The sequence below is a fragment of the Lithobates pipiens genome, unplaced genomic scaffold, assembly GCF_037356315.1.
Source record: "Lithobates pipiens isolate NorthernLeopardFrog02 unplaced genomic scaffold, aLitPip1_a1.2 Scaffold_16, whole genome shotgun sequence".
Taxonomy (NCBI): domain Eukaryota; kingdom Metazoa; phylum Chordata; class Amphibia; order Anura; family Ranidae; genus Lithobates; species Lithobates pipiens.
The window spans coordinates 410,954,755-410,966,909 of NW_027507748.1; the positions used below are offsets into that span (position 1 = coordinate 410,954,755).

At 42.1% G+C, this 12,155-nt stretch overlaps 1 protein-coding gene across 1 annotated transcript in view; it reads left to right on the top strand.

Annotated features, from left to right (window-relative positions):
- The window catches only part of CIP2A (cellular inhibitor of PP2A), a 98,057-nt gene that overhangs the window by 56,828 nt on the left and 29,074 nt on the right, over positions 1-12,155 (top strand). Inside the window, exons 10-12 of the mRNA XM_077482442.1 lie at positions 2,749-2,908; positions 4,548-4,689; positions 7,449-7,548. Coding sequence (XP_077338568.1) covers positions 2,749-2,908; positions 4,548-4,689; positions 7,449-7,548 — 402 coding nt within the window. The remainder of the gene's footprint in view (positions 1-2,748; positions 2,909-4,547; positions 4,690-7,448; positions 7,549-12,155) is intronic.

Consider the following 12,155-nt stretch of genomic DNA (forward strand, 5'->3'; position numbering starts at 1 on the left):
GTGTGTGTGTGTTTGTGTTTTTTTTTTTTGTAATTTCCTGTTTATAGATTTTGCATAGAAAACAAAAAGATACGAAGACATCTAGCTTCAAAGGGCCAGAAAAATGAAAGGCACTCGCAATAACCTCCCCTATTCCAAGCAACCCAACCATGTGAGGAACTCCACCCTGCAGGATGCTAGCAACCACAAAGGGGTTTAAGGAGATTAACCTATGAGACAATATTCCCCAAAATACACGACAGAAACCCTTGACAGTTTTTTACTGTCTTTAGCAGGATTGTTAGTGGTTGTTTGTTTTTGGCAACCCCTCAATTGGCCCTTTTCTGGACATTCTGACAATGAGACTTTGTTTCCTTAACCACTTCCCGACCAGCGCACGACGATGTACGTCGACAGAATGGCACGGGCAGGCATATTGGCGTAAAGGTACGTCCAATATTCGATGCCGCCCTGCCATCGGGAGCGCGCCGCCGGCGGCGCGCTCCCGCGCTGGTCGGGACCCCCGTGAGTCCGGTCGCGGGACCCGCGGACTCGATCGCCGCGGGCATCCCCGCGATCGTCTCACGGAGCGGCCGAATAGAGCAAATGCTGTGTAAACAACATTTGTCTATTCTGCCTAGCAACTAGTGACGCTGATCTCTGCTCCATGTGATTGGAGCAGAGATCAGTGTACACTAAATGAAAGCCCAACCCCCCCCCACAGTTAGTAACACTCCCCTAGGAACACTTAACCCCTACACTGCCACCCACTGGTTAACCCTTTCACTGCCAGTGTCATTTACACAGGAATCACTGCATTTATATAGCAGTGATTACTGTATAAATGACAATGGTCCCAAAAATGTCCGATGTGTCTGCCATAATGTCGCAGTCACAATAAAAATCGCTGATCGCCGCCATTACTAGTAAAAAAAATAATAAAAAATTATTAATAAAAATGCTATAAAACTATCCCTATTTTGTAAACGCTATAACTTTTGCGCAAACCAATCAATAATCGCTTATTGCGATTTTTTTTTTTTACCAAAAATATGTAGAAGAATACGTATCGGCCTAAACTGAGGGAAAAAAATGTTTTTTTATATATTTTTGGGGGATATTTATTATAACAAAAAGTAAAAAATAATGCGTTTTTTTTTTCAAAATTGTCGCTCTATTTTTGTTTATAGCGCAAAAAATAAAAACCGCAGGGTTGATCAAATACCACCAAAAGAAAGCTCTATTTGTGGGAAAAAAAGGACGTCAATTTTGTTTGGGAGCCACGTCGCACGACCGCGCAATTGTCAGTTAAAACGACGCAGTGCCGAATCGCAAAAAGTGGTCTCGTCTTTGACCAGCAAATTGGTGCGGTCTGAAAGTGGTTAATGGACGAGAAATAAATGGAATTTTTGTACTCCTGCAAAAAATCCTTTTCTCGGTGTCCATTGAAGGACATGTGTCCTACCCATGTGTGTTTTATATTTATTCTCTTGGTACTGTTTGCCCTGAAAGGCTTACTAGTAGCAGTAGGCGTTACCCTGGGCTGTCCTACAACTTTTTTTAGTTTGCCAGTATCCAAACGTTTCTAGGCAGCAGTATAACTTTACAACATGGATAGGCAACCTTTTTGAGAGGTGGAGACCCTGTCATAACATGAGAGATCAAAGATCATTGGGCGCCTATTATATATATTTTTTTTATTTGGCAGCCCTGTTGAGGGAGCCCTTTGCTAAAAATATTAGGGGCTCTAAACAGCCCTGCATGAGACAAAGGAAGGGGATTGAAAACCCAGATCTCAATCTCCATCTCTATAGCCTCAGCAGCACAGAATGACTAAACAGGAAGAGCTCTGCATAGTCTCTCTGTTCATTCACAAGCTGAAGCATAGTAAACACTTATGAATGAAGACTGTGGAGAGACCCAGCAGCAGAAACAAAAATTTGGACAGGAATGGTGGTGGGGGTGGCATTTACTGGAATCAATCCCCTGTATTTTCCTCCTGTCAGCTGAAAGCCTGCTACTCTTCCACCTCTCACCTTCATTCACCTGCCAGAAGAGGAAAATACAGGGAGTTCCAGTAAATGCTACCCCACTCCTGTACAAGTTCCTGGGGTCAGCGAGGAAGGGACACAATCTACCTGTCTGTGATTGAAGGGTTGCCGACTCCCGTTTTACAGTATAAGACTTGTGTCCCTCAAATAGCAAAAAAAAAATATGGTGAGTAAAAATGTCCTTTTTATTTGTATGTGCAATTTTAAATACGAATGAGAACATTTTAGGTCTATGGAGTAAGTGCACTTTCATATAGAGTGATCCTGGATTTTCCTAGTCTCGCTGCCTATTCATTTCTTTTTTTTTTTTTTTTTTTTTTTTTTTTTTTTACACAGACAGTGGGAATTGAATGTACACAGGAGCTTCATGCTGATAGGCTCCCTTCCACCTGTTGTGATGAATGATGCCGCTTGTCTATAGCGGTGTCTGTTGACAGAGACTAGAGCTGTGTCTCACATCTGTCTCTTTTGATCCGTGTTATTGGACAGTTTGGTAGAGGGTTATGGGCAAGCTGTCTGACCACACTGCTCAGCAAGATGAGCACAGGTTTGAGTGTGGTATGTGTTGGATTCTCTGTTGTGTTCAAATATTTGTAATTATGCTCCTTTAAGTTATGAGCAGGGTAGATCACTTCATGTGCTAAACGTGAATTTACTATTGACCCTGGAAGGATTTAACAGTAATGCCTTTTTTTTTTTTTCTTTTCTTTTCTTTTAGGATGCCATTGATAAAGGTGCCAGCCAGCTGGCTGAGCGCTTTTTAGACCTTCTGCTTCCAGTCATTCTTGATCAGCTTCTTGTTCCTGATCAAACTGTGGATGAAGTATTGATTAAGAAGAAATGTGAAAGAACGGGGAAAGCAATAGATGTTTTGATCAATATCCTTTTAATACAGTTCATTTTAAATGCATTTTCCTTCTTTGCAAACATAATTGGGAAGAAAAAACATCCACATTATTCTTAATATGCACTGGTGAGGCTTCCCCATCATGGCTGGTACAAACAGCTTTACCACAATTTCAGCATTGAACGAAAAGGATATGAATTGCTGTTCTTCCCCAGAAGGCATTAAAAAAAATAAAAACTGCCTATTATACATACAGTATTTCCTCCGCCATATCGATGATTAGTACTGTACCTTTTCTGTTTTTCTATGCACTACACCAGTTTTTATAACCAGTTTCTCTCTCCAACCTGTCCTAATAATCTGTCATTCTCCTATATATCCCTCAACACTCGATTGCTATGCGCTACCTCATTCACCTCCCACTTTCTGCATTTCCTGCTCCATGATCATATTCTTTCTGCCATCTTTTGCGTTCCTCCTGTAAATGTCAGCAGACACTACACCTCCTCTCTCACCCCATCCATGATTATCTGCTCTCTGAATTCTCTCCCCTGGTACTTTATCAGTTTATGCCTCTTCTAACATTGCATGGTAAACTGTCCCTCCTCTCTTGCACTTTTGTGATCGGCTTGAATTTTACCTTATGTAGTTCTTAACTAATTGGGTCCTGCTTCACCCTGTGGTGTATGAGCAGCACCCTCTGCCCCCATTACCTCCTGCTCTGTGACAGTTACACTTCATCTTCTCTAATAATGGCACACTTAACCAAAAAATATCTTAGTGTGTTATGAATCATTTAAAGACCAGCCTAAAATAACCCAAACAATCAATAGACATTTGACGGTCTTTACCAGTTTAGCTCATGTACATATACTAGGTTACAATGTACTAATATTAGTAAGTTTAATATACTTCAGTGGGCCTACCAATCCAGGGCTGTATACTGGAAAGTCAAACTTGTAAGGCTGCAGTGAAACTTTAAATATTTCAAAATTTGTGTGTAACTGGATCTGCATGGTGGAACAGTTAGGAACACCATATATTTAAAGCCAAGCTCCAAACCTCTAAATACACATGAGGGAGCAGACTTGCATTTCTATTTATTTGGTCCTTAGATGTACACAGACAGCACAGCCAGAAAGGCAACACCACTTTCGCTGATACAGGTTAATGCATTTACTGCTGACACCACCCTGCCCACAGGCTGCTAATTGGATACTGATAGAGCAGCAAGGAGGACTGATGAGGCCATCTCTCTGCTCTCTTCTAATCAGCATGTTCCTTACTGGCACATTTGCTTGCAGCACACTTGTTTGCGATGCCCCCTCCATCTCCCGCTGCTACACATGTTATTGCAAGAGGCTGATATGAAGTTTAAGTTGAGACTCTGATCATAGGGTTCTGTGTTGTGTACTCTCTGTCCCAATTCACCTGGGAGTGTGTTAGCAATATTTAACTTGCAAACTCAAGGCTCTGAATATTAGGTTTCTAGAACACCAGAATAACAGCAATATGGTGATTTTTGCCAGCAGGATGGAATAGATGTTAACCGTGCAGATACCAGCTGTGTCTCTTGTATTCTGTTTTTTATTTTTTTATTTTTTAAAGGCTGTGTTGCATCTACTTTTTTCCTTTTTTTAACTTTTGTTCTATTTCTTAACCTTTCTCACCTCTTTGTGGTGATGATGTATTAAAATCTCGACTTGCTAGGACATTGGCTGTCAGCAGATGTGTTACTCTGGTAGACTATGAGTTCACGTTCATTGGTGTGGATTCCAGCTTTGGTGCTAAAATGGTGGACTCTGAGCTTATGTAAGTTGATTTTTTTTTTTTTATTCAGTGGAGACCCATAAACTATATTAAAGTTCATTCATATGTGTTTAATGTAATCCCAGAATAAAACTAGCATCCTCAAATGTTAAAATTAAGTTTGAAGAGCATATCTGGATCCCAGCACAGGTTAATAAGTGAAACAGTCACTGTTCTTTTATTAAAGTATAATGGGAATAGGGAGGACTGTCACTAGGCTGGACATGTATACAATGTCAAGATCCAGTAGCCCCAGCTATATCCAATATTCTCTGCATTGCATGATATGTCCCCAAGTATCTGTTAGATGCTATATTTTTAATGCAAACTATGAGATAAACACACTATAGACACAAAATTCCAAATAGAATGTAAAAGATGAAACAGAACAACTTCTTCTTTATCATCCATTGAGGGACTTTAGGAACATTTTGGGTTACACTGCTGCCTGCAGGATGTTGGGACACTGGTGATTAAAAAATGTATAAGCCAGCCCACATATAACTCTGTACCCAGCATGTTTCACTTTTATGCTAATATCTTCGGTTGGACGCTTTTCTTTTAAGTCTGCTGAAAGCAGTCATAACAATTTTCTACATACAGGTGGGTAGGGTGAGCTGTATACTTCACCATCAGATTGCTCATAAACAAAGGGGAAGGAGGAGGGGGGAAAGGGCAAATTAAAATGGCATGTAAACAGTCACAAGAGGAATAATGACAAGAAAACAAGTCCTAGCTTATGAAAGTCCATATCATGTAGTTAAAAAACCAGCAACTGTAGAAGGCAGTCCTGTTTGAAGACTAAGAAGCAGCAAAGCAATCTTCTAGGAACACTGGCATTTTTTCCTGCAGCTGCAGAGACCTTCATGCTACAGCCAGTGTTTGGGTCACTCCTTTTTTTTTTTTTAGATATGAATATATCCTGAAGGTTCCGCAATCCTGCCTGATGGTGTATTGGAACATTTTCCCTTTTGTGAGAGAGTTTATAAATTGCTGCTCTGCTGCAGCCATCTATATGCCAGTGATCCATTTTAACTGGCAGACCACCATAAGGCTTGAATAATGCTCACCTTTTGTGATTTCACTGTCTAAGATTATCAGATTAAAGTCCAGTTTGAATAAACAGGTCTGGCTCTCCACCCTGTGTTGGCAGTAAATTTAATCTGTCAGACCATGTCAGAATAGGTAGAAGCCACCATATTTACCAGCTGGAATAAATGTTACAAGCATAGAATTTTGTCTCGCATGGAACTGAAGTCTATACAAATGCATAGGGAACCCTAGCTGTGTGTTTGGATGCTAATGATGCATCTGATTTGGTTATTCTTCATAGTATAGCGTCTCCTCTGACTTGTGACATTTGTAACATCATGGGTGGCCAGAGTATGCTTCTACCGCAACGGAGGATGTCTGTAAACAGATTGGAGGAATCCACTCTTTTCCCTAATGTATTTAAAGGTGGGTACAGATGAATCGATATTTGGACAGCTCAACAGGAACAGGACAAATTTAGTCTGCATAGCCCTTCATGTTTGCTCAATTGGCCATGCTGTAAAATGTAAATCATTCAACACCTGCAGCCAATCGGCTGCAGTCACTGATTAGTGTATTCTGGTAGAGAGTCCCTGCTGTGAGAATATGATGTTCTAGCAGGAAGGATTCCTCCACCTACCTTCTGTGGATGGGGGAACCTGTTCCTTTTCTTTTTTCATTCAGCCTGCTGGCTCAATGAAAAAATAACTAGCTGTGTATGCCTAGCTTTAGCAGTGATTGAAGTAGATAATTCGGAGCCTGATTCCTACCCAGCTTGTAGGGTTCAAAGGCTGAGAAGGGAAGCTTGAAGCCTCTTTCTCACCCTCCTTCACTCAGTCTGACTTCAAAGTTTAACCTTGGGTTTTTCTACCATTCTTAAGGTTTACTTAGATGTCTGTTGGGATATAATGTTGCAAGGGCTCTCATGTTCCATTGAAATCTGTGAATTGGTTGTCTGACCAGACAACCTCTCTTCTCATCATGGAGACTTTTTTTTTTTAACCCTAAATGTTAGAAATCTTATGTTTTCTAGCCTGGTCTTTTCTAATGAATCTGTTTTGAATGTCCACCTTGTTCTACCTGTTTTTTGGTGAATTGCTGGTTGGTTCTCTCAAAACTTTTTTGTTAGCTCAGGGTCCCTTTTTCTTTAGGTAGTGCCATTCCTTATGGCAGTGATATTTCTATCCTGATCTGGAGCACCAGATTGGTCCTTTGAGGCCTCCTCTTGGTTGTGGCAATTTCCTTGTCTTGATGGGGCTTTATCTAGCTCAAATTTAGGTATTTTGTTCTTCAGTTACTCCTAAGTTGTAGACCTTTCCCAAAATTTTTGTGTCTTTCAGTGGATGTTGCCATCCCCTCCATTGGACTGCTTTAGGATGTCCCAACTATATCTGAATTCTTGTGGCGATGAATGATGGAGAAAATAATATTTTTTTACTTATTGTAAAATTTGAGTAGAGGGGCTGGCTTACATTTTTTGCCAGTATCCCAACCTCCTCTGGACAGCAGTATAACCCAACTGTATCTGAATACCTGTGTCACTCAATATACGCCCAATAAATATTTTATGATGAGGACAAAAATTACTTTAAATAAGGAGCAGACACTTTTTGTATTTGGTATGGATATGATTCCAACCACTGCTGTATAAAGATGCCTGTAGTGATGCTCTAGTGAATAATTGCTTGTTCTCTCTCTTTTTCTTTCTTTATTTTGATTATTGCTCAAAGCAATGTTTCCACAGATGTCATTTTGAAAACTCTTACCCTTATGAGCAAGCTAAAACGGATGGTAACCAATATGGAAGCTGCTTTTTATAAGATTTTGCAGGTATACTATGTTATATTTTACATTATAAGGTCCATTGTTTTTCTAATGCCACTTGAATTGAGTTGGCCATACACTGGCCCAAAATGATTCATTATACATGCTTCTGTGGCACAGTTGCGTAATCGTTTTCCCATGTGTGTAAAGCTTACAATTGTGTCAGCTGACTAGAGACAACCATTATCTTTAGCCATTATGCATGTTAGAATTGTTTTATTGAGTTATTATTGTTAGAAAAGCGGTGAATGCAGGTAACGTGTTCTACTGAATAGTGGATGTACATATCGGGTAAGAGGTTACTCATACAAGGGTCTTATAAAGCCATTTTCAATCAGGGTTCAGTGGAACCCTAGGGTTCTTGCAGCATTTGCTTGGGTAGGTAAGGGAAAAAAAGGAGGGGGAGGCGCCGGCCTCCGCGTAGTTTTAAAATGATGACTTTAATAGAACAAGATTAAAAACACTTAAAACATCATACAAGATGCATGCTCGTCAAAGTAAAGTGCATTTCTGGCATTCCACATGGCTCTGTGGGTCCCGCAACCAGGAAGCTCCACACTGACCAGCATGGACTGTGGAACAGGAAGTGATGTCATCGGCGTCTGGACCAAGGCAGGGTTAGAATCTTGTCAATTGGAGCTGGCTGCTCCTTCAATTGACCTGCTGCCCTCTAGAGGAGGATGGCTATATATACACAATGGAGAGCATGTTGGTGTGGCTGTGGCACTAGAACCACCAGCAGACCAATCAGTAAACAATTTAGGGAAAAATTAATTATAGCACGGAGCAGGTGAAGCTGGGGTTAACAGTCTTGCATTGGCAAAAAAATTTAACTGATACACATGGAAATATTTGAAGCGTTATTTTCTTCTATATGTATAGAAGCCTATTGAAGTTAATGATGTATAAAGGGCCAGGCAAGTAAAATAGAAAAAGGGGGGGTAGTATGCATGTGAATATGAAGAGGTGGGGGAAGGGGAACAGACTGTAGTGTAAAGAATTATTATTAATAATAATGAACGGTAATGATAAAATTGGTGCTGCGTTCCCCCTAACTGGTATAGAAGGGATGTATATGTGTGTGTCCCCTCATGGTGTGGATACCAAGTGGGGTGCACCTAATGATGGCTCATGCAGTGTGTGTGTGTGTATGTGTGTATGTATGTGTGTGTTGTTTATTTACTATACCACTCCCAACCGGTAGAGCATAAACAGACCTGTTTGTGGGGGGGGGGGGGACAAATCAGAAGTTGACCTGCGATCTTTTATAACAAGGTGTATGCGTCTAACTCCTCATTGAGTCCCCCTGATGAGAGGGAATATATCCAGACGGTCTCCTGCTGGCAGAGTCGTTTGAAACGCTCTGCAGCAGGCAAACCTCCAGAGATGTTCTCTATGACCCACACCTTCAGGCCTTAGGTGGACTTTTGCTGTTCGGTCAAAAAATATCTTGGCACACTGTGCTCATCGCTGTTCAATGAACCGCCTGTGTTTGCCAAATCGTTGGCGAAGGGGATGGATGGTTCTACCAACATATAGGAGGCCACAAGGACAGGCCAGACAGTATACTACAGGATCACTGGAGCAATTATGAAACTCTTTTATAGAGTAAGTTTTTTTTGTTTTGTTTTTTCCCTTTTTTGTAGAGGTGCTTTTTTTATCCAAGTTGGACAAATTTACACATCATGCGTCATTTTTTTCTTGCATTGAAACATGCCCATGAGTGGGATCAGGGGGGATGCGAGTGGTGGGATCTGGCTTGGGTTTGTTGATTATACTTGGCACAATTTAGCTCTTGATATTTCTTTATCCTACATCATGGGACACAGAGCCTTAGTTATTAACTTAATGGGTATATAGGTACCATCAGGTGATGGACACTGGCATACCCAATCCAGGAAGTTCACTCCCTATATAACCCCTCCTCCTTCCAGGAGCACCTCAGTTTTAACGCCAGTGTCTAAGGTGTTGGTCACGAGTGAAGATGTGCTCTGAAGAGCTCCAAGCTGGAGGGATCCCATGCTGGATTTAAACGGCCTCCATAGACCAGATCCATCCAAAGTACTACTGAGGCCAAGGTGGATGGTACCCGGGCCACGTATACGAAGCACGAGGTTTTGCCTGTAACGCCTCTTTGTAGGGCTGGACCCCAGGACCCAGAACTTTTTGTTCATGCAACATTACCCAAAGTTTACCTGAGGGTCGCTATACAGGTCCAAGGCAGTGGGACCCCTATAATTGAGACCCAGTCCTTGAATGTTTGCTAACGCAGCCCGCCGTGATGGGGGAAGTTTGGATCTGTTTGTTACAGCAGTATCCTGCACCGAGGAAAAGCTAAGGGAAGAAGCCTAGGAACTGTAAAAAGTCCACTTATGCTTTTTTTCTTACATAAAGTACTAATGTTGTCATTGTCATGCCATAAAATCTCCACTAAAGGGAGTAAATGCATACCTTATATGTTGCTTCCCAGTCAGCTCAGAAGTCCCAGCCTCATCCTGAACAGGGAGGTACAACTCCCACCACCCAGCCCTCGCTTGCCTCCCCTCTCGCTCAAGGGGCGTGTCGGGCATCAACGGATTTTGGCTAAAGACGGGGGGGGCATTGATTGGCGGAGCGGGCATGGCAAAAGGCTTGGTACCGCATGCCGGGAGCGTAAGTACAGGAGGGGCACACGGTGCTGGGGGACAGAGACCAGCACATTTCCAGTGAAGGAATGATATTTGATAACTAAAGCTGAGCTTTATTAGCATTGTTTTTTTGCTAAACTATTTTGTCAGCGAGTTGTGCCTCTTTCTTGTGTGCTCAGCACTATGGCTCCCAAAAAAGACACCCCAAAGGTACCAAAAATTCCACCCCCAGGCGCGGGGAACTACAGCCGTGTCTCTAGACTGTCCTCCTCACCCAAGATACCATATATGGCAAGCCAGGGTGAATCATTGGGACCAATTGTTGGTGCAGCTGCTTCTCATGTTTCAGCCCCTGTATATGTGACCGAATATGCATTTTCCTCCGCCCGACAGTGCCTAGAAGGAAGATTAGTGACTTTAATCGCATCCGCTATTCAAAAGGATAGGAAGCATGTTTGATCCCCTCCCCCACCTCAGACCCCTTACCAAGGGAACAGTGGGTAGAGGATGAGGTGTCATCCTCAGGGCATCAGGAAGAAGGGCATGCCGATTACTCCTCTGTGGAGGAAAGTGCGGTAGATGAACCCCTTTTCAGCCTCGCAATCTGGGGAAATTGCTGATACAAACTCTTACAGAGATGCTTCGTACCTCTTTCAAGCTACCTCTAGCAGAGTCAGCTGATAATTCTTTCTTCTTTGGGTTCCTTAAAACCTTCACAGCCTTTTCATGCGTTTCCTGTACATGCATTACTAGAAAAGCTTATTTATAAGGAATGGAATCACCCAGATGAGCATTTTTTCCGTCCAAAGAGATTCACAACACTCTATCCCATGGAAGAGAAATTCACCAAAAATGGAAGGTCATGGTATGCAGAAACCGTAAAGATGGCAGTGGAGGATCCATGGTCGCTTCCACTACAGCCAGACCTACTCTCACAGGGGCCAGTATTGCATCCTACCTTACAAACACTAAATTTAATGGCTTGACTATTGAAAACCACATTCTGAAGAAAGGTGGGCTTTCTGAGTGAGTTATCTCTAATGCAAGGAAGCCAGCTTCCATAACTATATAATATAGAGTCTGGAAGGCTTATGTTTTCTGGTGTGAATCCAAGGGTTGGCACCCTCCGAGATATATCCTAGACCGAATTCTTGCCTTTTTACAGTTAGGGGTAGAGATGAAGTTGGCCTTGAGTACTATTAAAGGCCAAGTCTCGGCTTTATCGATCTTATTTCAAAGACCGCTTCTACACATTCTTTAGTCTGGGGTTTGCAACGGTGATGTGGATTAATCTATCAGGTAGATCATCTTTGAACCCTTGGGACTTTAACTTAGTTTTGCCAGTGTTACAAAAACAGCCATTTGAACCAATACAGCATATTCCCTTAGTCCTTCTGACAAGGAAGCTGGTGTTCTTGGTTGCTATATCCACAGCAAGGAGGGTTTCAGAATTGGCTGCTCTTTCTTCTAAAGAGCCATACTTGATTATTCACGAGGACAGAGTGGTGTTAACGCCCTTGTCCAGATTTTTTGTCAAAAGTGGTCTTGGGTTTGCACCTGAACCAAGATATTGTCCTGCCATAATTTTTTCCAAAACCATGTTCCGGGGAAGAAAAGTCACTACATTGTCTTGATGTGGTGAGAGAAGTCAGTCTATTTAAAGACGACTGGTCAGATTCGGAAGACAGATGTCTTATTTATTCTGCCAGAGGGTCCTAAGAAAGGAAATCCACCGTCGCTAAGTGGATTTGGCAAGTTATAATTCAGACTTGTGATTTAAAGGATAAGATTCCCCCTTTCAAGTCAAAGCACACTCTACCAGGTCGGTTAGTGCTTCTTGGTCAGTGCGTCACCAGTACACAAGGCATTTCCCTGTTCTACCTAGTGATGCTGCTCCCTGTCATCGAGAGCAGTGGCAGCACCCCCCTACAGTTAGCACCCGCTGAGGGAACACTCTTAACCCCTTGATCACCCCCTAGTGTTTAA